The sequence below is a fragment of the Meriones unguiculatus genome, chromosome X, assembly GCF_030254825.1.
Source record: "Meriones unguiculatus strain TT.TT164.6M chromosome X, Bangor_MerUng_6.1, whole genome shotgun sequence".
NCBI lineage: Eukaryota > Metazoa > Chordata > Mammalia > Rodentia > Muridae > Meriones > Meriones unguiculatus.
Genome location: NC_083369.1, coordinates 61467627 through 61493178, shown reverse-complemented (window position 1 = coordinate 61493178; position 25552 = coordinate 61467627). Strand labels below are relative to the sequence as shown.

At 36.5% G+C, this 25552-nt stretch overlaps 1 protein-coding gene across 1 annotated transcript in view; it reads right to left on the bottom strand.

Moving 5' to 3' along the window:
* Il1rapl2 (interleukin 1 receptor accessory protein like 2) overlaps positions 1 to 25552 on the bottom strand; it is a 768417-nt gene that overhangs the window by 32745 nt on the left and 710120 nt on the right. Inside the window, exons 7-8 of the mRNA XM_060374647.1 lie at positions 8832 to 8977; positions 353 to 496 (exon numbers count right to left, since the gene is read on the bottom strand). Coding sequence (XP_060230630.1) covers positions 353 to 496; positions 8832 to 8977 — 290 coding nt within the window. The remainder of the gene's footprint in view (positions 1 to 352; positions 497 to 8831; positions 8978 to 25552) is intronic.

The following is a 25552-nucleotide window of genomic DNA, read 5'->3' as shown; positions in this document are numbered from 1 at the left end:
ATGACAAAAATAACAAGTAAATTAATTCTTCTGGGAAAGGGCTTTCATGATGATTGTCTCCAGAGCAAGAAATATCTTAAGATTTATACTTAGAAATAATGTCAAACATAGGAGGATTACATGAATAAGATAATTTAAAAATAATGCATTATGTCTTTTACCCAGATTTCCCTATTCATGTTTTTGTTTCTTTATAAATACTCTCCCCTAAATTATTTGAGAGTAAGTTTCATATGTCATAATCTTTTATCCCTAAATATTTTAGTTTCTGTTTCTTCAGAAGAGACAATGACTGTTACATGATCATCCATAATTTCTATTAATTGAGTATGAGAAACAGGAGATAACCTACCATCAGTAGTTTCATCACCTCCAAAACACTGTCGGTAGAAAAGCATCAGTTCTATGTTGTAGCATTTGTAGACTACCACTAGCAGTATAAGTAGGAGGAAGATTGCTCCCAGGCCCCCTGCAAGCTCAATTTTGTAGATTAAATCTGAAGTAAACAGAACAAACAGGAAAAGATAATTAAACCAACAACACTTGGAATTTTCCCATATTTCTCTATGTAGAAGATACACTAATCATTTTGGTTTTGTTTTCAGAATACCTTGTGTATAATAATTGTCTCTACATACATTAACATGAATCATATTTAATAAAAGTAACTATTCTGAAGCTTTGAGCAATTTACTATTAAAAGTAGTAAGCATCATAAAAACATTCAAATCACTATTTATTTTTAAGATATTTAATTTTCACACACATTTTAAAATTTTTTACATGAGGGAACTATTAAAGCTCCTTTATTTTGGATTCACAGATAAAGTTTTGTTGCTTCTGTTAAAATATCTTGTTGATTTAGTAGTATTATCTCCTGTACTTCTCAGGCCACAGGCTCTATTCTCCTACTATAGAATAACATCATAAAATAACATTCAGAAACAAATAAAATATAATGAGCTTGCAAGAATTAACTATTCCACTTAACCTCAGTAAAAAATAATCGAACACACACTAAGCAGGGGGAATTAACTCACCATTTTCTTATACTTATTTGAATAAATTACTATATTTGTTATATAATATATTCAGTGTAACAAAAATGAATAAGAAATCTAAGTTAATCACTTAGCCTTTTCAGCTAACACTAATGTATATTATACATAAGCTTTTCAACTGAGGCATTCCTGGAACTCTTAATGTTGGGATAATTAACTCAGCACATAATGAAATGAGACAATAATATCTCCCAGGCTCAGAGAACAGTGGATTATTTGTAGCTTAATTGGTGATATTAACAAATGTAGAGTGATCATCAGAAAGGGGTAGTATCATGGAATTTAAAAAATAAGAAGTCAAAGGATATTTTGGATTTTCAGTTCAGTATTTTCCAAAGGAGAAATGCTAAATCAGAGAGAGACCAGTAAAGAAATATTTTCTGCCATGGGACAAGAACATCCACTGGTCTCATCATACTTAAATGAAATTGCCTACAAGATTAGGTGGTCTCCATTTAATCTAATTCTGTAATTATCACCCAAATACTCTATTACTACTAATTCAGCTTACCATGTAACTAGAAACTGGCAAGGAAAATGACATTTTATTTTGCACATTAGTTGCTTCTGACTGTGGCTGCATCAGTCAGTTTTCTTGGGTAGGTTGATTTAAATTTCTGATTTGGCTGTGGCTCTTGAGAAACACAGATAATTTTTTTGGTAATACAACTTTTCTTTTTATTTCTTTTTGTTTTCTATTATTATTATTATTTACAATATTCACTTTGTGTCCCATTGTATCCCCCTCCCTCATCTCCTCCCAGTTCCACCCTCCCTCCATCTTCCTTGTAAGATCATTGCTTAAGAAAAATAAGTCATGGTCAATGTAACAAAATACATTTAACATATTATAATTTATAAAATAGATGATTATATTGAAATAAAATACATGTATTTATACATATATATTTACACAATAAATTGAACTAATATTCCTGTAAAACAGGAAAAAAAAACATTTGAATTAAGTCACTATTATATATATTGATATATATATATCACTCTACACAATCTATTATTTATCTTATAGTACAAGAACATTCTTATTTTTTGTTTATGTATTATTTATTACCATTTATTCACTTTGTATCCCAGCTGTGGCCCCCTCCATTGTCTCCTCCCAATCCCACACTCCCTGCCTCTTCTCCCTGATGCCTCTCCAGAATTTTTAACCAAATCTATACAAATAGAATTTGAGGCTCTATATTAAATCACATATTCAATGACACACACTTTAAAATGTCCCAAATAGGTTAAGAACCATGGTTTTATAAATTCAAGTTCAAGATACTTTATTCCACCACAAGATCTACTCTACTCTGGAACTGATAATGGGATGGCATCTACATGTTCTTCCATGGAAATCTTGGTGGTATTTGCTCATACCATGTGATTTGTGGAGAATTTGGTTCTCATTATTTCACATCCAAAGAAGGAAAATAGACTGCAATTATTAGTGGGAATGAAATAACTGTGGAGGTCACTCATGGTTCTTTGAAGAGGACAATGAAAATCCCTATAGTCATTGAAGGAAGAGACTCCTAGGATTTCCACATGTGAAAGAAACTATAAAGTTTTGTGGGGAATGAAAGAATTAAGTTTTAGCAAGGAGGTACACTGAAAGATGGACACAATACAGCTGATTAAGAAAATCACAGACTGGAAATAGAAATAAATACAACTATTCTTTTGTTAAAGCAAAGAGAAGAATAATGGAAGAAGGAAATAGGATGGAGCCATTGTAAAGGACAAAATGTTCATAATGGACATTATGAGGAGACTTAGAGAGTAGGTATAGGAAGTGAGTATATCTACCCTATGTGTTATATGAAGAATTCAATTTTAAATTAAGCTTCAATGTTTTAGAAACAAACCCTATCACACTTTAAGCATTGCCTTTTGTCTTATAAATTGATGTCCTAGGAACTGCTGCCTACCTCTATCTGAGGCATAAAGAAAGCTTACAATCCTGCACAATAAAAGATCATCTGGAAGTTATCTCCATCCCTGATCTCAAGATATACTATAGAGCATCAGTAATAAAATGGCATGGTACTGGCATAGAAACAGAATGGTGGATCAATGGAATCAAATCGAAGACCCAGAAATAAATCCACATACCTATGGAAATGTAATTTTAGACAAAAAAGCCAAAACCATAAAAGGGTAAAGAGATAATGTCTTCAACAAGTGGCAATGTTCTAACTGGATGTCTACAGGTAGAAAAATGCAAAGAGACCCATATATATCACCCTGTACAAAGTTAAACTTCAAGTGGATCAAAGATATCAACATAAAACAGACACAAAATCTATTAGAAGAAAAAGTGAGAAAGAGTTTAGAACTCATTGGCACAGGAGACAACTTCCTGAACAGAACACCAACAGCACAGGCTCTAAGATGAACAATCAATTAATGGGACCTCATGAAAGTAAATACCTTCTGTAACGTAAAGGACACTGTCATCAGAACAAAATGACAGCCTACAGACTGGGAAATGATCTTCACCAACCCAATATTTGACAGAGGGCTGAAATCTAGAATATATTAAAATACATAAGAAGTTAAACACCAATAAACCAAGTAATCCAATTAAAAAATGGGGTATAGAGCTAAAAAAAATTCTCAACAGATGAATATCAAATGGCAGGGAAACACTTGAAGAAATGCTCAACACCCTTAGTCATTTAGGAAATGCAAATCAAAAAGACCCTGAGATTTCACTTTACCCCCATCTGAATGGCTAACATCAAAATCTCAAGGGATGATACATACTGGAGAGACTGTGGAGAAAGGGGAACCTTCCTCCATTGCTGGTGGGAATATAAACTTGTACAACCACTTTGGAAATCAATCCGGCACTTTCTCAGAAAATTAGGAATAACACTACCTCAAGATACAGCTATACCACTCCTAGGCATATACCCAAAATATACCCCACCATTCAGTAAGGACATTTGCTCACCTATGTCCATAGCAGCTTTGTTTGTAATAGCCAGAATCTAGAAACAACCTAGATGTCCCTCAATTGAGGAATGGACACAAAAAGTATGGTACATTTACACAATGTAATACTACCCAGCAACTAAAAACAAGGAAATCATGAAATTTGCAGGTAAATGGTGGTAACTAGAAAAGATGATACTGAGTGAGGTAACCTAGAAGCAGAAAGACACATATGATATATACTCCCTTATAAGTGGATAGTAGCCATGTAATATAGGGTAAGCATATTAAAATCTATAGTCCTAAAGAAGCTAAACAACAAAGAGGACCCTAGGAAAAAGACTTAATCCTCATTCAGAATGGCAAACAGGATAGACATAGGAAGTAGAAGACAAGGAACAGGATAAGAGCCCTCCACAAAGGACTTTGAAAGACTCTACCCACAAGTGTATTGAAGGAGATACTGAGACTCATAGCCAAACTTTGGGCAGAGTGTCGGAATCCTTATGGAAGAGAAAGATAGAAATACATATAGGGGAGCCAAAATACCTTGGCCCAGTGGGGGGAGGGGGGAGGCTGCAGATACTGATAATCTAACCAAGGCCCATACATGGAGAGGATCTAGACCCCCTGTTCAAAGGAAGCCCATTGGATCCTCAGTTTCTATTGAGCCCATTGTCTGTGGGTTTTCCTTAGTAAGGGGTATAGGGACTGTCTCTGACATGAACTCAGTGGCTGGGTCTTTGATTACCTCTCTCTGGAGGGTGCAGCCTTGCCAGGCCACAGAGGAAGTTGATGCAGCCAGCCTTGATAAGACCTGATAGTTAAGGTCATATAGAAGTTGAGGAGGTCCTCCCCTATCAGGGACTAGGGAAGGGGCATGGGAGATGAGAGGGAGGGTGGATGAGACTGGTAGGAGATGAGAGAAGGGCTGCAGAAGGGACACAAACTGAATAAACTGTAATAAATAAATATATAACTAAAATTAAATTTAATAATATAAAAATAAAAAAAGAAAACAAAAACCAAACCAAAACAAAACAAACAACAACAACCACAAATTTAGGTTGGGAAAGAAATTACAATCTTCACTTGTTTCCTCACCACTTTTGATCAACAATGCATTGTTAATGACCAGTGTTATGTTGGAAACAATAAATGTTTCTTTGTTACTCTAAAAATAAACTTCTTTTTCAGCTTATCACATTGATTGACATAATTCAAATGTTTTGTTCCTGTTTTTACCATAATAAATGTTTAATTTATTCTGTACATGTGGTCATGTTTTTCTCTCTTCTCTTTTGTTCCTCAACTTCTTCCCTCTTGCCTTTCCTCTCTCCTGCCCCTTCTCTCTCTGACTCCCATCTCCCTTTCTTCCATTTTTCTCTCTGGACAGAACAGCTCTCAACAGTTTTCAATATCAATAAATCAAAAATTTTCCAACAACTTCTATGTTATTTACAGAGTACAGTTGCTAATCTGCAGCAGGGACAATTTGTATTCCTAAGTAGCAGGCATCCATGTCAGCAGTAAATATATGGAAGAAAAACATGGTGTAAAAAGTGCCTTCATGTTTTGGGCATCCATTTTATAAAAATGCTTTTGAAAAATATTACATAATTATGGCTACTTAAGTTGAAAACTGTGAGCCTTAACTCTGAGACCCAACAAGTATTCTTCGATTCAGCCAAGACAGTCTTATCAAAAGGGAAACATCCAACCTATAATCAGAGGGTAAAACTGCCACCAGCCAAATGACATCTGGCTTTTCTTTTGTCTTCTGTTTGCATTTGCCATTTTCTATCCCAGCAGGGTCTATAAAAATCAAGATATTTCCTGACGGAGAAGCTGAAAGTCATTTATTTTGGTTTCTGTCTTGTAAATGCTTCCTAAGGATAAATGCAGCCAAGGAGGAAACCTTTGAGTATTTATAACTTTTTGTATGTTCTCATAGTATACATAGAGTTCTTTTGTATCTACTTAGTTTGAATCCATTTGTTTCTTCAGTGTGAACACAAAGGTCAGATATTGTTGTATGGGAAAAGTAGAAATTGAAGCCAAGAAAGAAGAGAAGAATGTGTGTGTGTGTGTGTGTGTGTGTGTGTGTGTGTGTGTGTGTGTTGTGTGTGTGTGTGTGTGTGTGTGTGTGTGTGTGTTTGAGCTTGCTTCTGTAACAAAAAAACAGTGAATAGATTAGGCGGTTTGACCTGTGGATTTAGCTGTGACCTGAATGTTGGCATCCTCCCAAAAGTCATGTCTGTTGATCTCAGGATGTCACTCAGTGGCTGTGCCATTTTTAGGGTTTTGAGTTTGATGTCCAACATTAAACAAAATTCAATGTGTTGAAACCTTGCTCAAAAGTAATAGTGTTCAGATTAAGAGACAAGTATTCCTTTAGAGACAAGAGAGAACCTTACTTCTTTTCCTATGTGAGACTACACTGAATTCACCAACTATGAGGAATAGATCTTTAATAGACAGAGAATATGCTAGCTAGCACATGGATCTCTAGAGCAGTAAATGTAAAAGCTGTGATTTTTTTTTTAATACTGCTCAGTTAAAGCTGTTTTGTCAAGCACCCAAATAGATTAAGATATAAGTTACTGCTGCCTAGGGTGCTACTATAACAAATATCTATGAATAGAAACGTGGCTTTGAAAATGGGTAATGAATGGGTAGAGGCTCAAGGAGATTCTATGTAGATTGTGAATGCAAAGAGCTTCATGGAGAGTCCAGTGAAGGTTCAGTAAAAGATGAGGACTCCAAGGAAAGACTCTTTTGAAGAAAATAAATTAACCCAAATAATTCCGAACAGAACATTGACAGAAATATGACTGGTAAAGGCCTATGAAGACTCAGATCTTGGATATTCTAACCTCCAGAACTATGGGGAAAACCACATTTCTTATCTTCATAAATTAAGCAAACCAATACTGCCTTTTATACTAAGACACCTTCCTATATCATTGTAAAAGTCCAGGTGGAGTAGAAGAAAGTGCTGGGGAGAGGATGAAGGAGATAGGGTTGGGGAGGGAAGGTGCAACTGGAAGGTTACAGAGAAGGAGGCATGGACAGAGAAAGAAGGAAAGAAAGATTTAGATTTAATGTCATACCTATGTTTCGGGGGGAAAGTATGTGCAGAACAGTAGAACTAATTATTAAAATGTTCTAAGGTTAAGTTCATAATCTTGTTTCACCACAAGGGAAAAATCAAATGAATCTCTTACTACTGTAGTCATTTATATTTTCTGGCTGATAACTTTTCAGACAAAACAAAATGATAGCTGAATGTAGGAGCTATGTAATTAAAGGGTATAATATTTTTGTAAGACCTGTCCATGTTCATTGGATGTTACGGATAATTTTCACTTTGCAAAAGCCCTTTTTAGTTCATGAAATGATTAATCACAAGTGTCTTCTCCATAATGATCACTGAGGGGGTTTCAAATATTTGACTTACAGCTCTTTAAGAAGTCATTGTTCCATAAAACAAGCTATATTTGCATTCAAGATGGAATTACCACAGCCAATGAGGTCATGCTCTATTGTAATAAAGGGTAGTAGGTCTAAATTCAAATATGTTTGTGTGTGTGCTTTTTAACACAAGAAAAACTTGATACGGTTTTAAAAATTTACAACAGGTTCACAGGGTTTTGCCATTTATATTTTTGAGATTTCAAACACCAAAAGAAAAATTAACCCTTTCCTTTATGAAAGCACAGTAAAAACTTTAACTTAGAAACATGCAAAATGATATATCATGTGTCAAATATAGTTTTATCAAAATAAAAGTGCTTTAAACTATATCTTAATGCTTATACATTAAAAAAATAATCTTTACCCACTCAAGTTCACTTGAAAATTTTGATGATTTCATATCCTGGGACAAAATCTTATAGAGCAGAGTGGTGGGTTGGCCTTTAAGTAAAGTTTGTTTTATCCTTGGTTGATTCATCAGTTTCTTCAGGGTGCAGTGGGCCCAGATATTTTGGCTCTCTTGGGCTCTTTGTGGAGCTCCTGTCCTCTCCAGGTTTTTTTTTTTTTTTTTTTTTGTCTCCCCCTTCTTTCAAAAGATTCCCTGCATTCTGCCTAAAGTTTGGCTATGAGTCTCTGCATCTGCTTCAATACCTTGCAGGGTAAAGTCTTTGAGACTTTACCTTCAGCCTTCTTGTAGTAATGGAGACTCTGCTAAAACTTTTTAAGACCCTTTTGTGGCACTGTCTAGTTTTAGCCCCTTTATGTGTAAATTTCATGTCTTTTTTCCCCATGACATACAATTGTACCCATTCTCTTAAGAGGGATTTTTCCAGAAATGCCAACGGACTTGAAATATATGCACCTACTGAAAGTTTTTCAATAACAAGACATGTCACAAAATATTGCTTAGAGTATTTATGATAACTCTTTATATGGCATTATTAATCACTTATGTTACATTTTATTCTGGAAATTAAAATGCAACCTTGTTTTTAATCTGTTAATACAAAGACTGACATTTCAACTAAGCACTATAAGACATATAAGATGAAATACAGAGAAAAATGGAATGACAATGTGTATCAAAATTTTATGTATCACTTAGAATTGCAAACATGACACATTTTATGTCAATTGACATAACATATAACTATACTTTATTTCATTTCCTTAGGCTATTGAAGGTCATAGGCTTTTTATTTTTGCTAATGTGCTTAGCAAGAGAAATATTGCTCCTCAGAAAGACAAAAATAGTTAAAGTTTTTAGTAAATGCAAAATGTGTCTAGAAAACATATTTAGTAGCTACTGGTAGTGAATATGTAGATGCATTTATTAAAAAACAGTACCCTTTTTACGCAGTAGAACGCTGGCATGTTTCCGTCCATTTCTGTTTTCCACATGGCAGGTATAATTAGCCAAGTCAGCTTCCACTACTGAGTCAAAGATAAGTGTCAACTCAACTTCTTTTTCTCCAAGATGCTCTTTGAGGAGCCTGAAAGAAAGACAGTAGACTTGGCTGTGTTGGTTTGAATGAGACAGAAAACAGTCATAGAAATTCTACAAGAGGCTAAAACAGCACACCAGCTTCAGGATTGTGCTGGGTACAGAGTGCTATGTGGATTCCTGTGCTGGTATCACTTCCAGCAAGAAAACACAAAAAGCAAATAACAAACAAGAAAGAAAAGACAGACATGGGGAATAGAAGTAACAACATGTCACAGGGCTTTGATAAATATAGCACATATCATTTGTGTCAAAAAGGAGAAAACATTAGTTTTAATGTTCTAAATTGAGTTTATGAAAACTAGTTGGATCTTTATACAATGACACAAAGGGAAAATTTTGCATTAGTATAGGTTTTATGCTAGAACTTAGGCTTTATAAAGGAGTAAAGAAGATAACATTAAAAATGGAGAGTATATGATTCCCTGCACTCTGCCCAAGGTTTGGCTATGAGTCTCAGCATCTGCTTTGATACACTGCTAGGTAGAGTCTTTCAGAGGCCCTCTGTGGTAGGCTCCTGTCCTGTTCCCTGTTTTTTCCTACTTCCAAAGTCCACCCCATTTGTCTTTATAAGCGAGGATTTATCTAGGCCACAGAGGAGGACACTGCAGCCAGTCATGAATAGTCCTGATAAGCTAGGATCAGATGGAAGGGGAGGAGGACCTCCCCTATCAGTGGACTTAGAAAAGGGCAGGGAGGAGATGAGGGAAGGAGGGTGGAATTGGGAGGGAATGAGGGAAGGGGCTACAGGTGGGATACAAAGTAAATAAGCTGTAATTAATATAAATATTTTAATAAAAAAAGAAAAAAAAAACTTCCACAATGGCTATGAGACAAATAGACACATTCTGGAAAAAAAAAATGGAGAGCATAAAGCTGAGAATAGTAGTACAGACCTTTCATCCCCTGCACTCGGGAGGCAGAGGCAGGCAGATTTCTGTGAGTTTGAGGCCATCTTGGTCTAGAAAGCAATTCTAGGACAGCCATGGCTGTGACACAGAGAAACCCTGTCTCAAAAAAATATTGCAACAACAACAAAAAACAAAACAAAACAGACAAACAGTGAGCATATGAAAAATAAATTGAAGGTGTTTAGTCACTTTAGATCTCCAAATGTGAGTACAATTCCTGTTTGCTTTTCCTTTGCTTGCTATCTAATACAGCACTCCACCCTATCCAAGCCTGGCTGCCAGGCCACCTCCATGGCCCTGATATCTCTAAATCTTCTATCTTGTTTTTCTGCTTCTCCTACTCATGGAAGAAACCCTGTTCTTAGTGATATATTCTCATAGTCTTGCTGTTTTCTTTCTGAAGCAAATTGCAAGAGGCTTTTATGGCCAGAAACAGGAGAGCTGCATTTCTAGAATTGGTTCTTAAGAGCCACAATTCCTGTTTCTTGAAAGAATTATAGCCTTCATTGTATCTTGCTACTTCCTCAGTAAAGATGTGTTTCTGTTTCCACATGCTTTTGACCAAAAAGCACAAATGAAAGTGGTAGAAAATGGCTGTTAGCTTCTAGGGTAGCTGTATAAATAGTTACAAATATTGGTAAACATAAAATACTTTATATGGAAAATTAGTGGTACCAACTAATTTTTATCATCCTTATTGGATATACAATCATGAATACAGAAAAGACTTCTCTGTTTGACTACCATTGGGCACAATGTCTAGCTGGAACCATATAAAGTTATTTCTCAACTGGTGCTGCATTTTAATACATTTCTAAATGAGAAAGAATAAATGCTACACTGAGTATGAAGTTGGGATAGCAAAATGAGTTAAAATAAGTGATTCAGAAAGTAAAAACAATCGCTAGCTTGTTTAGAGGAATATTATTAAGTATAAGTATTTCTTTATATGAAAATGCATTGTTCAGATTTTGGCTCCTCCCAAAACATTTGAATTTGTTGTTGTTTTTTAGAGTTTAATATTATTTTTGGTTTACTCTTTTTCTAGTTCTTCAAGAGATGGAAAGTAATGAGGGAGAGGGATACAGCTTGGATACAGTCAATAAACTGTAACTAATATTTAAAAATAAAAAAAGAAATGGTCTGTACACACACACACACACACAGAAGAGAGAGATGGAAAACCTTTATATTAAGTTGGCAGAAGAGAAGTGCTGAGAACCAGGGAAATCTCTTGTATTGATCTGAAGCCTAAAGTAGGTTCTACACAGTTCTCATAATTAACCCCCTTTATGTTCCCTTCCATTATCCAAGTGTTGATAATGTTCATACAGCTCAAGTGAGCTTCTGTGACCTTTTACATTTAGGTATTTTTGAGATCACATGCTATTATTTGTCCTTATGTTAATTGCTTTACTGACTGCCTGAAGCTAGAACTTCCTCATCTCACCTCTCTCTCAGCATACAGTTGGGAATTTATGATGTTTATGACTTACATTGACTTTTGTTCTCTTTGTTTTTTCCCTTCCCTTGGTAAAGCCCACTGTATTCAATTGTGTTAGCATCATGTAAACCGCTGTGAAAGAAGTTCTCACAGTTCCAGCAGCCCCAGAGAGGCTGCAAATTTCATATGATTTAAAGTATCACATGGAGGGCAGTCAGTCTCTGCCAGGCATGGGGCAGAAAGCTGATCCATGCCACGGAGCCTTTCCCTCCTCATCGCCAATGCAGTTTCCAAAAACAGATCTCCACAGGCTGCAGAAAGAATTTAGAAAGAGAATTGAAAAATGATCCTCTACATTCTATTAATATATATGAGGTGTCTTAATTATCAGCTCTTAAAAATCTAGAGGTGATTTGCTCTTTTGGAATTAAACAGGAGGTTGGTGTTTATCTCTGTAATTCAGTCTGCAGAATAGTCAAACATGACTACCCAAAACTAATATATTGAAATCCAACTAAGGACCATGCATGGAGAGGACATAGACCCCTTGCAGAGATGTAGCCCATGGCAGATCAGTGTCCAAGTGGATTCCCTAGTAAGGGGAACTGGGACTGTCTCTAACATGAACTCAGTGGATGGCTCTTTGATCACCTCCCCCTGAATAGGGGACAGTTTACGAGCCCACAGAGGAAAACAATGCAGCCAGCCAGTCTTGATTAGACCTGATAGGGTAGGGTCAGATAAAAGGGGAGGAAGGCCTCCCCTATCAGTGTACTTGGGAAAGGGAATGATAGAAGAATGAAGACATGTTCCATTGGGAGGACATGAGGGGCTACAGCTGGGATAAAGAGTGAATATATTGTAGTAAATAAAAATCCAGAAACCCACCAATGATACTTTTTTTCAACCCCTAATAATTGCCTAGCTCTGGGCTAAAGATTTAGTATAAGAGAAAGGCTCAAACCTGATGCATTAAATTCTAAATTTAAAGGAGAAGGTAAAAAATACACAATTGAAAGATTGCTGGATGGACGAGCTCAAGAAGTGTTGCTACCTCAATTGTGATGAGTATAGAATTTCAAAGCATACAACATAAATTAGCTTTAAATATAGACTTGACACAGTGGCTAGGCAAAAGGAAAGATGTTGTTTTTCAGGAAAAGTTAGTGGTGAGTTTTGTAAAATGTGTGAATGCCAGACACTAAAGAGATGGTTTTTTGATGGATGAAGTTTAGAGGTGGGGGCATCTTAGGATATACTTCAAGTAAATTGAGAAGAATTTCATTCTAATGTTAAAATATGGAAACACTAAGATCCATGTTAATTTTGAATATGTTTTAAGCAGTTTATTACAGGTATAAATCATCACCAAAATGTACAAACATTGATAAGTTTGGACAAATGTATCTATCCATTGGAATTTTGGTCAGTGAAATCTGTTCTAGTTTGTTTTTTGTTGCTATGACAAAACATTTACCAAAAGCAGCTTTTGGAGACTGCACCAGTTTATTTCTCTTAACTTTTAGATCACAGTAGATCATTGAGGGAAGTTAGGGCAGAAATTCAAGGCAAGAACCTATATCAGGACTTCCTCTCTGGCTTGTTCCCATGGTTCATACTCAGCTAATGTTATTGGACATTTCAAGTCATTTGCTTAGGATTGGTGCCAATCACAGTGGGCTGAACCCCCTCACACCAATCAAGACAACCTCTCACAAACACAGATGACCACAGGCTAATGTTATCTGCACAATCCATCAATTAAGATTTCTTTCTCTGGAAGGCATAGTGGTGCATGATACCAGCACACAGAGAGGCAGAGTCAGGTGTATCTCTGTGAGTTTGAGGCCAGTCTGGTCTACAAAGCAAGTCCAGGACAGCCAAGGATTCACAGAGAAATCCTGTCTTGAAAAAAAATTTTTTTTTCTTAGGTGGCTCTATGATGCACCAAGTAGACAATAAATGCATCAAGTAGACATCCTGAAAGGCAAAGAGGATGGACATCAGAAGAAAAAAACAGGAAACAACCTAGGAACCTGCTACAGAGGGCCTCTGAAAGGCTCTGCCCTGCAGACTATCAAAGCAGACTCTGAGACTTATGACCAACTGTTGGACAATGTGCATGGAATCTTATGTAAGAAGTGGGAAATAGTAAGATCTGGAGAGGACAGGAACTCCACAAGGAGAGCAACAGAACCAGAAAATTTGAACCCAGGAATCTTCCCAGAGACTCATACTCCAACCAAGTATCATGCATGGAGATAACCTAGAACCCCTGCACAGATGTAGCCTATGGCAGTTCAGTGTCCAAGTCGTTTCCATAGTAATGGGAAGAGGGACTGCCTCTGACATAATCTGATTGGCCTGCTCTTTGATCACCTCCCCCTGAGGGGGGAGCAGCCCTACCAGGCCACAGAAGATGACAATGCAGCCACTCCTGATGTGATCTGATAAATATCAGAAAGAAGGAGAGGAGGACTTCTCTTATCAGTGGACTTGGGAAAAGGCATCTGTGAAGAAGGGGGAAGGAGGGTGGGACCGGGAAGGAAGGAGGGAGGGGCTTATGGGGGATACAAAGTGAATAAAGTATAATTAATAAAATAAAATAAAAACTAAGGGAAGATATATGAAAAGGTAAACATTACAAAAATGTTTTTTAAAGATTGATTCAAGTGAATAAAACCACTACCTTTAAAAACTATAGGTAGAATATATTATAAGAAGTATTAATAGAGTAGCTATGGTGATGCTTGTTCATTAAAGTGCTTGCTACAGAAGTTAAAATCCCAAGTTCACTTCCCTAGGAAGCTGTAAATCAGGTAAACACAAAGAACAGCAGGATATACCTATAATCCGAGAGCTGGAAACTTGGGCCGTAGGAAGGCCTTTGGGGCTTTGTATTGTGCAGAATTACTGAAGGGTTCACTGAAAGACATTGTCTCAAAAGATAAGGTGTGTGGACACTTCGGTTACAGAGTATAGAGGAGTAATCTTGAACTGGCTAGGAAACTCTATGTGCATTGACTAACTTTCATACTGCTGTGCATTGCTATGTGTGGTTTTATGTAAGAAAAGACATCAATGTCTTACCCACCAATGTACCCTGCATACTATAAAACTGTCATTCAAGGCAAGATGTACCCACTGGTGTAATAATGGCATAGTTGTTTACAGGGGTAACCAAACAATGTTTTGTTTGGATTTAAGGCCTGCTCCCCAGGAGGGAGCCTGGTACTGTAAATAACACATAGTTAACAAAGCCATAGCTCCAAAGGAAGAATGTACTGTTATTTTACAGAAAAGTCATGTTGCCAAACTCCATTATAAATATTCATGTTAGATCCATGGATTTCTGGCACTTTCAACTGGTAAAGGAAGAAAGGGTTACTGGCTAATGAAGAGAATAAGCATTATGAGTGTTCAGCCATAAATCGAACATCTATAATACCCCCATAAATCTTAGAGAACATCATAGAAGAGAGTTATGGTAGAAACATGTAAGAGCTGGAGGATAGCTGGGTGTAGTGGCCCATGTCTGTAATCCCAGCACTCAGGGAAGCAGAAGCTTTGAACTGTGAGTTCAAAGCCAGCCTGGTCTACAAATTGAGTCCAGGACAGCCAAGGCTACACAAAGTAACCCTGTGTAGACAAAAAAAAAAAAAAAAAGCTGGAGGAAAATATGGAGGAGATATATGAAATGCTTGCTTTTGGATATGACATGGCTATTGCACAAATGGAATTAGAGCAGCTGTAGTTATCAATGCAAGATGTCCAGGAAATGAAACCAGTTGAAATTTGCAACATGGGGTGGGAGGGTATCCCAGTGCCCCATGCCTAGCTGAGGAGAAAAATGGCAAATGATGATTGCTGAAAGAAGGTGAGTAACTATTTTTAGTTGGTGGTGGTAGGTTGCATATGACACAGTGGATCACTCTAAGTACCTGAGCACACAGGCAGCAATAATTGGATTCAGTATATTATAAAAAAGAAAGACATGAAGCTGGTACAGAGATGGTAAATATGCTAAGAGGAATAGGGGAGCTAGAAATATGATTAAGGGTTAATATGATCAAGATACACTATATTCATGCATGAAATTTGAAAAATAAAGTAAAGAAGCAATTAAGAACACTTGACCTCAGTTTTTGAGCCCCACATAGACACGTAGATGGGCACAAATAACTGCACACAAACATGTGTACATGTGCTCATACATACACTTCCTCTACAAAGACAAAATATATCACTAGAAAGAATCATTGTGTCACACACAGACACACGGAATGAGAGTGAGAGCAAGAGTGAGAGAGAATGAGAGAGAAATATAGATATAGTGAAACAAATGAAAAAATTACTACTGTCTCCTCGGTCTATCAGATATATGGACTCTTGTCCTTTAATACTAAAGATTTTAACAAACTCAGATCAGAAACATCAGATCTTGAAGCAATGTTAGTAAGAACACTTAAAGTATAAATAATGTAATATACAAAAGCATAGAAACCTTCCATTAATATAATTTTAGAATTTAGTTTTATTTTCAACTAAAACTGGGCTCAGTCCTCTGAGCCTAAGAGTTAAGAATTTATGTACACAGTTAATCATAGCCAGACTGCATAGTTTGTGAGTTTTGCCTTCGGGGGTAGTAGCAGTTTTCAAGGTAAAGTTCATGTAACTATCCCTCATGCTTCTGGCAAGTGAAAAGAAATAATGTTCATTTAAGGACATTCTGTTCTTTATTTTTTAAGTCCATCCTCAAAGGAAACTAGTTTATTGTATTTTAAAACGTTTAGGATATATCAAAGCATAACAACCACTTGAGCAAAAAGCTCCAGACTCCTCTAGTTTTCTTTTTTCATCCAAATGCAGGTGACAATGAGAAACACTTAGGAAGGCAAAAGTCTGTGGACATAGGGTTACATAGAGCCTTAAACACATCATATAATTTTAGACTATCATGTCAGAAAGTAGGAATGTAATATATTTGAAGATGCTAGAAGTACCTGTAAATTATTATTTTGTTATTTATAAGTATAATTGGTTATAAATGAATATCATAAGTTCTTTGGCTATAAATAAATTTTAAAGTATAATGGCATAGTAAAAAAAAGGATAAATTAAAATAATGTGAAATAATCAGTCTAAAGCAGAGAAAGTGAAAAGGTTGGAAGACAAAGGAAACAAAGAACAAGAGAAACAAACAGGAAGTGATACAAACATGTTAGATATTTAAAGAGCTATATAACAATAATCACTGTAAATATAAGTGATCTGTTTTTATTATTTGACAACACGTTGACAAAAAGATGTTTTCTGTAAGGAATTCTCTCTAAAGATATACAGACTAAAAGTATGCAGAAAAGCCAACAATGTTAAAATTCAAAAAGCCTGTTTTCTTTTGATTTTTTTTTTGTTGTGAGGTTATCTATGTCCTGTGTTATCTTTTTTTTAATTTTTATTTTTTTCTTATTAGTTACATTTTATTAACTCTGTATCCCAGCTGTATCCCGCTCCCTCATTCCCTCCCAATCCCACCCTCCTTCCCTCCTCTCCACCCTGCCCCTTTCTAAGTCCACTGATGGGGGGAACCTCCTCCCCATTCACTTGGCCCTGTTTTATCAGGTCTGCAAAGTCCTCCTCTGTGTTTTCTTGGCTGTAGTTGATTTCTTTAGATTGGAATTTTCCTTCTAGTGTCTTCTATAGAGCTAGGTTGCTAGCGAGGATGTAGCCCACAAACTCAGTCTCCAAGTGGATTCCCTAGTAAGGAGAACAGGGGTTGTCTCTGATATGAACTCAGTGGCTGCCTCTCTGATCACCACCCCCTGGAGGGTGCAGCCTTGGCAGGCCACAGAGGAAAACAAAGTCTTGATGAGACATGATAGGCTAAGTTCAAATAGAAGGGGAGGAGAAACTCCTCTTTCAGTGGACTAGGGTTCTAGTATAGGAGGAAGAAGGGTGAGATTAGGAGGAGACAATGGAGAGGGCCACGACCTGTATACAAAGTGAATAAATTGTAATAAATAATAATAATTTAAAAAAGTCAAAATGCTGCAGTAAACATACTAATGTTAAACAAAGATGGATTTAAGAAAAAAAGAAGTGTACTTTATGGGAAGTAGCCTTTCTAAAATCATATGTAAGAATCTTTAACATATATGCATTTGACAAACTCAAAATATATAAGGCAAAAACTATTGGTACTACAAAGAGTAACAGCTGAACTCAGTAGTAGAGACTGAGGTCTCTGTGGCTTTGCAGAGCCTGTTTAAGGATTCCCTGCTCCTGCACTAGGACTGCTGCCTGCTGCAGCCCCTTACTTGACCTCAAGGCCTAAGGATGGTGGTTAATTCAAATATTCAAAACTGATCAAAATGTAGAGAGTAAGCAACTGAATGGGACAACTATATTCCATTCCCAGCACACTAATCTCAGGTCAGGAACAACTTTCAGAGGAGGGCACAAAAGGATTGTAAGAGCCAATGGTTGAGGAGGACTGGTGAAAAACATTGTCTTCTGGACATGACAGGGTTCCCACACTCATCAATTCACCATGGTTGTGATTGCCTGAATAAGAACTGTATAATATGAAACCAGTCAAAATTCCAACATGGATGAAAAAAGGAAGTTCTTAGCAGTTGCAGGTTACTTGGGAAGAGAAGGTAATTTTTCCTGAAGGATGTGGCACCTTGTTAATTGTCCATGCTTCAGTGGATGGTTCTGCTCCCATGTACATACAGGCAATACTAATTGGACTCAGTAGGTTAAAAATAGGATGTGAAATTAGGGTAGGTGAATTGGTGGGAGGGATCTGGGAGGAGTCATGCAAGAGAGGGGATTGGGAGTGAATGTGATCAAAGTACATAGTATACATGAAAGATATTCTCAAAAATGCCAAAAAATATACTTTAAAAACTTTGTCTTTTTATGGTATCCAACCATGCTTGGGGAGAATGTCCTGCTTCAATGGCTGTAAAGGCCTGAATGATCATGGCTGCATCACACTGTTGTGAGAATCTAATCTTGCATATATACCACAGGCAAACCAAGGAGACCAACACCAGAAGGCCTGCTAACGCTCCCATGCCCGCCCATTCCTTCAGATGATTCATGGCTGCAGCAATCCATGGTGATAATCCTGTGGCTAGTCCTGTGTCCACTCTGGTAGAATTTACTGTGACAATGGCCACTGATACGCTCAGGATGCGAGGCTAAGCACTGCACTCAGGTCAGCCGCTTTCGACCCAGAGAAGAGCATGTCTGATTGCATGCGGGTTGATGCCCCAGGTCCCGCCTCTGAGAAAAAGGTATCGGTCGGGTCTGATGCTCTTTGGGTGGATGACACCTAAATGAACATCGGTACAAAGTCCCAAGTTATTTCTAATATCAGAGATCAGACCTCTACTCTTGCCTGATGCATCTAAAACAAAAAGGGGGAACTGTAGAGAGCTGCGGAATGCTATGCCTTAAAGATGGAGCTGGTTTCCGCCTTCCACCTTCCCGATGGTGAGTGCTCTCTGTCACGAACAACTCCACATTTGGCTAAGGCCGAGGATCTGGCTTGCTTCCATGTATGTGGACCTATCTGCATTGCCCACATGGCATGCTGGGGTTGGCTACCCAGAGGCTATTTAAGCTGTGGGCTGGCTTTCCCCAGGGTCAGAAAATTGTTCAAGGTTCCTGAATAAACTGCATTGAAAACAAAAACAAAAACAAAAACAAAAACAAAAACAAAAAACTTTGTCTACAGGGAATATGATTGGTTTTATAGAAAAAAAATCCAAAACATAAAAAAACATTCCTGACACTATAGAGATTGTAGGGTTTTAGATCAATAAATACAAAATGATTGCTTTCTTCTAAGTCACTTATTAGAAATTTGAATTTGAAATTCAAAGCATACCATTGTTTGTATTGGTATCCCTAAAATTGTAATACTCCAGTATAAATTAACAAATATCTAAGGAAAACAACCAAGTTCTGATTAGTCAAAGATCTAAAAAAATGTGTAACTAGAAAATTGTAATATTTTGGTATAACTATAAAAGCAGGAGAAAGCAGAATGAAAGAAGGAACTAGGGATCAACAATGACCTTCAAAGGCATGCTTTCAGTCACCTTCTTGCCTCAGTTAGACCTTCATCTGCCTCCCTACATAGTGCCATCACTTAGTGAGTCAAAACTTCAACAGATGGGCTGTGAAGACATTTCATACTCAAACCAAAACATCAATAAAATTTCCTAAGATTATTTTACAAATACTAGTTAACATTATAAAGCTAGCAAGGCAAAGGACTCAAAATAAATACATTTGAAAGAATGAAGTCAAAACAAAGATACGACTTGCATTTAAAAATGCCATAAAACTGTATCAATCAAGACAGCGATGACCGAATATATGACAGAACAGACAGACGGACATTCACACACAATAAGGAGCCCAAGTTCACTGAATTGATCCCTGACAAAGGAACAATGATAGGATAGTTGAAAAACTACAGTATTTCCAGAAGAACTGTACATTCACACATAAAATACAGTCTAGGCATTGATCCTATATTTTTCACAAAAGCTAAGTCCACATGAATTGTAATTCTGTAAAGTTTACAGAAAATTATAGAAGTTTCTGCAAATTTAAAACTTACAAAAGAAAACATGTAAATGGCCTTTATTATGGTAACCTGCTTTTAGCTACAACAGTAAAGGGGCAGTTATTTTATGGATACTATGGCCTTCAAAGGCATGCTTTCAGCTAACACATCTCCTAGAGTGTCATCTGCCTCTTCACATATTGCCATCATTTTGTGGGGAAAATCATTAAATCATAAAACATTAAACATCATAAACACTAAACTACATAAAGTCAGATTCCATTAAGAGTAGAACACTTATTTTGCAAAAATTAAGAAAATGAGATAGTTGAAAAGGCTACATAGTGTATAATCACTATCACATGAAGACAGAACTTTACAAAGAGTAGAAGTATCCGAAATAATGTCAGAAGCTACACTCATTAAGTTTCACCACCATAACTGCCTAAACATATGCTTAAGAGGGACAACAATAATAGAGATGCCAAAATGGACAGGGTAAAAGCAACAAGACTTCCACAGTACACAAAGGACTACAGGCAACTAAAAACTGCCAAGAGGGGGAGAAATAGCCTTCCTCAGGGAAGAGTAACCAAATGACTATCCAATTCCAAATGGTTAAACCTGAAAACATACATACAAGTAACACCATACAGACTGAGTGACACACGCACACAAACACACACATATGATTGGTTTTATAGAAAAAATGTATAATACATACATACATACATACATACATACATGTATCTAATAACAATTAATGAAAAAAGAGACCACAAATTAGTAGGGTGGGGAGGGGTATATGGGAAGGTTTGTATGGAGAAAAGGAAAAAGAGAAATGTGATTAAATTGTAATTTCAAAAAATATTTGGAGTTTGGGTGAAGAAGAAGCAAGAATGAATGTAGGTAGAAAATGGCATTTATGAAACAGCTGAACTACTGAATATGATACTGTAATTATTGATATAGGAATTGAATTAAATGTGTCCTGAGCCCATAGGCTATACAAGGGTTGAATTCCATTGTAAACTATGAGCTTTAGTTCATAATATTGCTCAACTGTGTTTTGTGAATTGTAACAAATAGCTCATATTAATGCAAGATAGTGATGATAGGGGAAAAGAAGTATGGGAAGAAGTGGAGAGGGATAAATTAAATGTTCTATGTACTTTCTGCTAACCATGTTTACTGTAAATTTTCACAAAAAATTACTCACATAACTGCTAATTTCATAATAAATAATATATAGCTATTAAAATATGCCTTATAAATGAGTCATTTACCTTTGTATTTCCAAAAAGATTCATAATAGCAAAGAGTGGTGGGGTAAACTACGAACTGTGGCACTTGGGAAACAGACACAGAGGACTGAAAGCTCCAGGCCAGCTTGAAATACCTAAGAGACTCCTGTATAAGAATCAAACCAAGAAATAACTCAAAACACCCCAGTTTTATTGTACAGCCAACATTGAAGTTGAACATGAACCTAAAATTAAATATAGAAAATTATTTTAAAAGTTTTTCAAAAATATAATAAGGAAATGTACAAATAATTTCATAATAAACTCAGAATCTTACATGAGATGCACAAATTTTCTAAAAAATAAAGTTACTAAATTAATTAAATAAATGACTGAAATATTCCTAAAAAAGTTGGGACATGCTGAATGTGGCTTCATTTTGTATCGTTAGTAATTATCACAGTACCAGTGACACCATGAGAACCAAATGAAGATACAGTGAACAAGTGTGATGTGATTTTTTTTTTTTGAAGGTAGAATACTGTGGAATGACACAGAAAACTCACAAATGCATATAATTAATTAAAAGAAGCCAATCTGAAAAAGCTATGTGCCGTATGATGTGAAAAAAAAAGCTTAAAAAAAGATTAAAAACTACCTAATATTGGATTTCAATTGTACAATGTGTTAGAAAAGGCAATTATTTACGGTGCAAAGATTTTTGTACACTTGATTTGGAGGGAGAGAGATAAATATGCAGGACAGAAAGGCTTCTTAGGTTAATGAAATTATTCTACATAGTACTATATGGGCAGATAATACATCATTTTACATTTGTTAAAATATGTGGAATGAAAAGTACCAGGAATAAATGTTGTTGTAAACTGCAGATGTTATGTGATAAGGATGTGTAAAAGTTAACAAATATACAAATATGGAGCTGATTGGGGACAAGGATAAAGGAGAACTCTACTTTTCAATTTTGTTTTTCTTTAAAAATTAAAGTCTGAATGTATGTGTATAATGCTGTCAAGATCCTATGTGCGTTTTATTTGCTACAGTGACATTAAACAGATATTTTAAAGCTCCGTATAACTAGAATTGTGATGAGTTGGAACATATTAATAAAAGCAAAATTACTTCAAACTGTTTTTCACTATCTATCATTGAATTCCTGTAAGAGTATTTAACTATAGGAATGATAGGAAAGTAGAGAATAAGCAATCAATAAGTGTGTGCTGCCCATATCTATGGGTTCTACACCCAATGATTAAGCCAATGATTTAAAACATTTAGAAATAAACTCAGTATTTAAACATGTAAGATTTCTCTTGTGATCATTCTATGATTCATGTACCATAAGAACCTTTTTGTAGAGTCTTTCATTGTACTGGGGATTATAAATAAACTGGAGTGATTTTAGGTATAGGACAATGATGACTTCAGAGTGATGTCTCTCATCTGTAAAACTATTTTTATGCGTATGAATGTTTAGCATCTATGCACATACTCCATGTGAAAGCAGTGCATGTTTGGAGGCCAGAAGAGGGTATTATATTCTATGTACACGGAGTTACATATGGTTGCTAGCCTCCATGTGAGTGCTGGGAACTGAACCTCAGTCCTCTAAAAGAGTAGCAAGTACTCTAAACTACGGAGATGCTCTTAAGCAACTCTTTGGGCCCTGTGTAGAATATTTTGAAGTTGAATTTGTAGAGGTTGAAAGAAAAATAATGGTTATCAGATGTAGGGGAAGCCTAGGAAAGGTTGACCAAGTAGTACTCAGTTACCTAACTATGGTAGACATAAGTAATTCCAGTATGTTACTGTGGAATAAGGTGATTATAGACAACAATAATGTACACTTCAGAGCTTAGAAGAATGGATAAGAAGTGATAAATATTTAAGGAGATAGGTTCATTAAAATTGATTTATATTATGTAATTTATACCTGTATTGAATTATTATATCTTATACCATCAAAGTGTATAAAATTTATTACTTAATTGAAAATAAATTCAAAAAATATATGTGCAGAATATATATATATATATATATACACACAACTATGCTATTTTTTTTTCTTTTTTTTTTCTTTTTTTTATTTTTTTTTATCAGTTACATTTTATTAACTCTGTATCCCAGCCGTGTCCCGATCCCTCATTCCCTCCCAGTCCCTCCCTTCCTCCCTCCCTCATCTCCACCATGCCCCTTTCCAAGTCCACTGATAGGGGGGACCTCCTCCCCATTCATCTGATCCTGTTTTATCAGGTATCTTCAGGACTGGCTGCAAAGCCCTCCTCTGTGGCCTAACAGGACTGCTCCTCCCTTCGGGGGTGGGGAGACCAAAGAGCCAGTCATTGAGTTCCTGTTAGAAATAGTCCCTGTTCCCCTCACTTTGGGAAACCAATTGGTTACTGAGCTACCACAGGCTACATCTGAGTGGAGGTTCTAGGTTATATCCATACATGGTCCTTGGTTGAATGTCAGTCTCAGAAAAGACCCTGTGCCCAGATATATTTGGTCCTTGTGGAGCTCCTATCCTTTCCCCATCAGACTAACTCCCCTTCTTTCTTATGATTCCCTGTACTCTGCCAAAGGTTTAGTCATGAGTCTTTGCTTTGAAAACACTGCTAATTAGAGTCTTTCAGATGCGCTCAGTAGACTCCTGTCATACATTCAATGCACATCCCATCTGTCTTTCTAAATGTGGATTGATCATCTTACCCCATGTCAGCTCAATTGATTATCTTTTTTAGGTGTATAGATTTCATTATGTTTATCATATCTTATAGGTCTATATAAGTGAGTATATCCCATGTTTGTCTTTCTCCTTCTGGGATATTTCACTCAGAATGATCTTTTCTAGATCCCACCATTTGCCTGCAAATTTCATGATTTCCTCCTTTTTGATTGCTGAGTAGTATTCCATTGTATAAAAATACCACAATTTTTGTACCCATTCCACCGTTGATGGACATCTGGGTTGTTTCCAGGTTCTGGCTATTACAAATAGAGCTGCTATAAACATGGTTGAGCAAGTGTCCTTTTTTGTGTACTTGAACAAACTTTGGGTATATACCTAGCAGTGGTATAGCTGGGTCTGGAGGAAGCACTATTCCTATTTGTCTTAGAAAGCGCCAGATAGCTTTCCAGAGTGGTTAAGCCCTCCTATATACCAAAGACAAAAAGGCTGAGAAAGAAATTAGGGAAACAACACCCTTCACAATAGCCACTAATAACATAAAGTACCTTGGTGTGACTCTAACCAAGCAAGTGAAAGACCTATTTGAGAAAAACTTCAAGTCTCTGAAGAAAGAAATCGAAGAAGATATCAGAAGATGGAACGATCTCCCGTGCTCATGGATTGGTAGGATTAACATTGTGAAAATGGCCATACTGCCAAAAGCAATCTACAGATTCAATGCAATTCCCATCAAAATACCAACTCAATTCTTTACAGACCTTGAAAAAAAGATTCTCAGCTTCATATGGAGAAACAAAAAAACCAGAATCTCCAAAACGATCCTGTACGACAACAGATCATCTGGAGGTATCTCCATTCCTGATCTCAAGTTGTACTACAGGGCCACAGTAATAAAAACTGCATGGTATTGGCATAGAAGAAACAGAAAGGAGGATCAATGGAACCGCATAGAAGACCCAGAAATAAATCCACACACCTATGAATACTCAATATTCGACAAAGAAGCCAATCCATTCAATGGAAAAAAGACAGCATCTTCAACAAATGGTGCTGGACCAACTGGATGTCTACATGCAGAAAAATGAAAATAGATCCATATTTATCACCCTGCACAAAACTAAAGTCAAAGTGGATCAAGGACCTCAACATAAAACCAGATACCCTAAATCAATTGGAAAAAAAGTGGGGAACAGCCTAGAACTCATTGGCACAGGAGACAACTTCCTGAACAGAACACCAACAGCACAGGCTCTAAGAGCAACAATCAATAAATGGGACCTCATGAAACTGAAAAGTTTCTGTAAAGCAAAGGATACCGTCATCAAAACAAAACGACTGCCTACAGATTGGGAAAGAATCTTCACTAACCCTTTATCTGACAGAGGACTAATATCCAGTATATACAAAGAACTAAAGAAGCTGAAAAGCAGCAATCCAAGTAATCCAATTAAAAAATGGGGAACAGAGCTAAACAGAGAATTCTCGACAGAGGAATATCGAATGGCAGAAAAACACTTAAAGAAATGCTCATCCTCATTAGCCATCAGGGAAATGCAAATCAAAACGACCCTGAGATATCACCTTACACCCATCAGAATGGCCAAGATGAAAAACTCAAGCGATAACACATGCTGGAGAGGTTGTGGAGAAAGGGGAACCCTCCTCCACTGC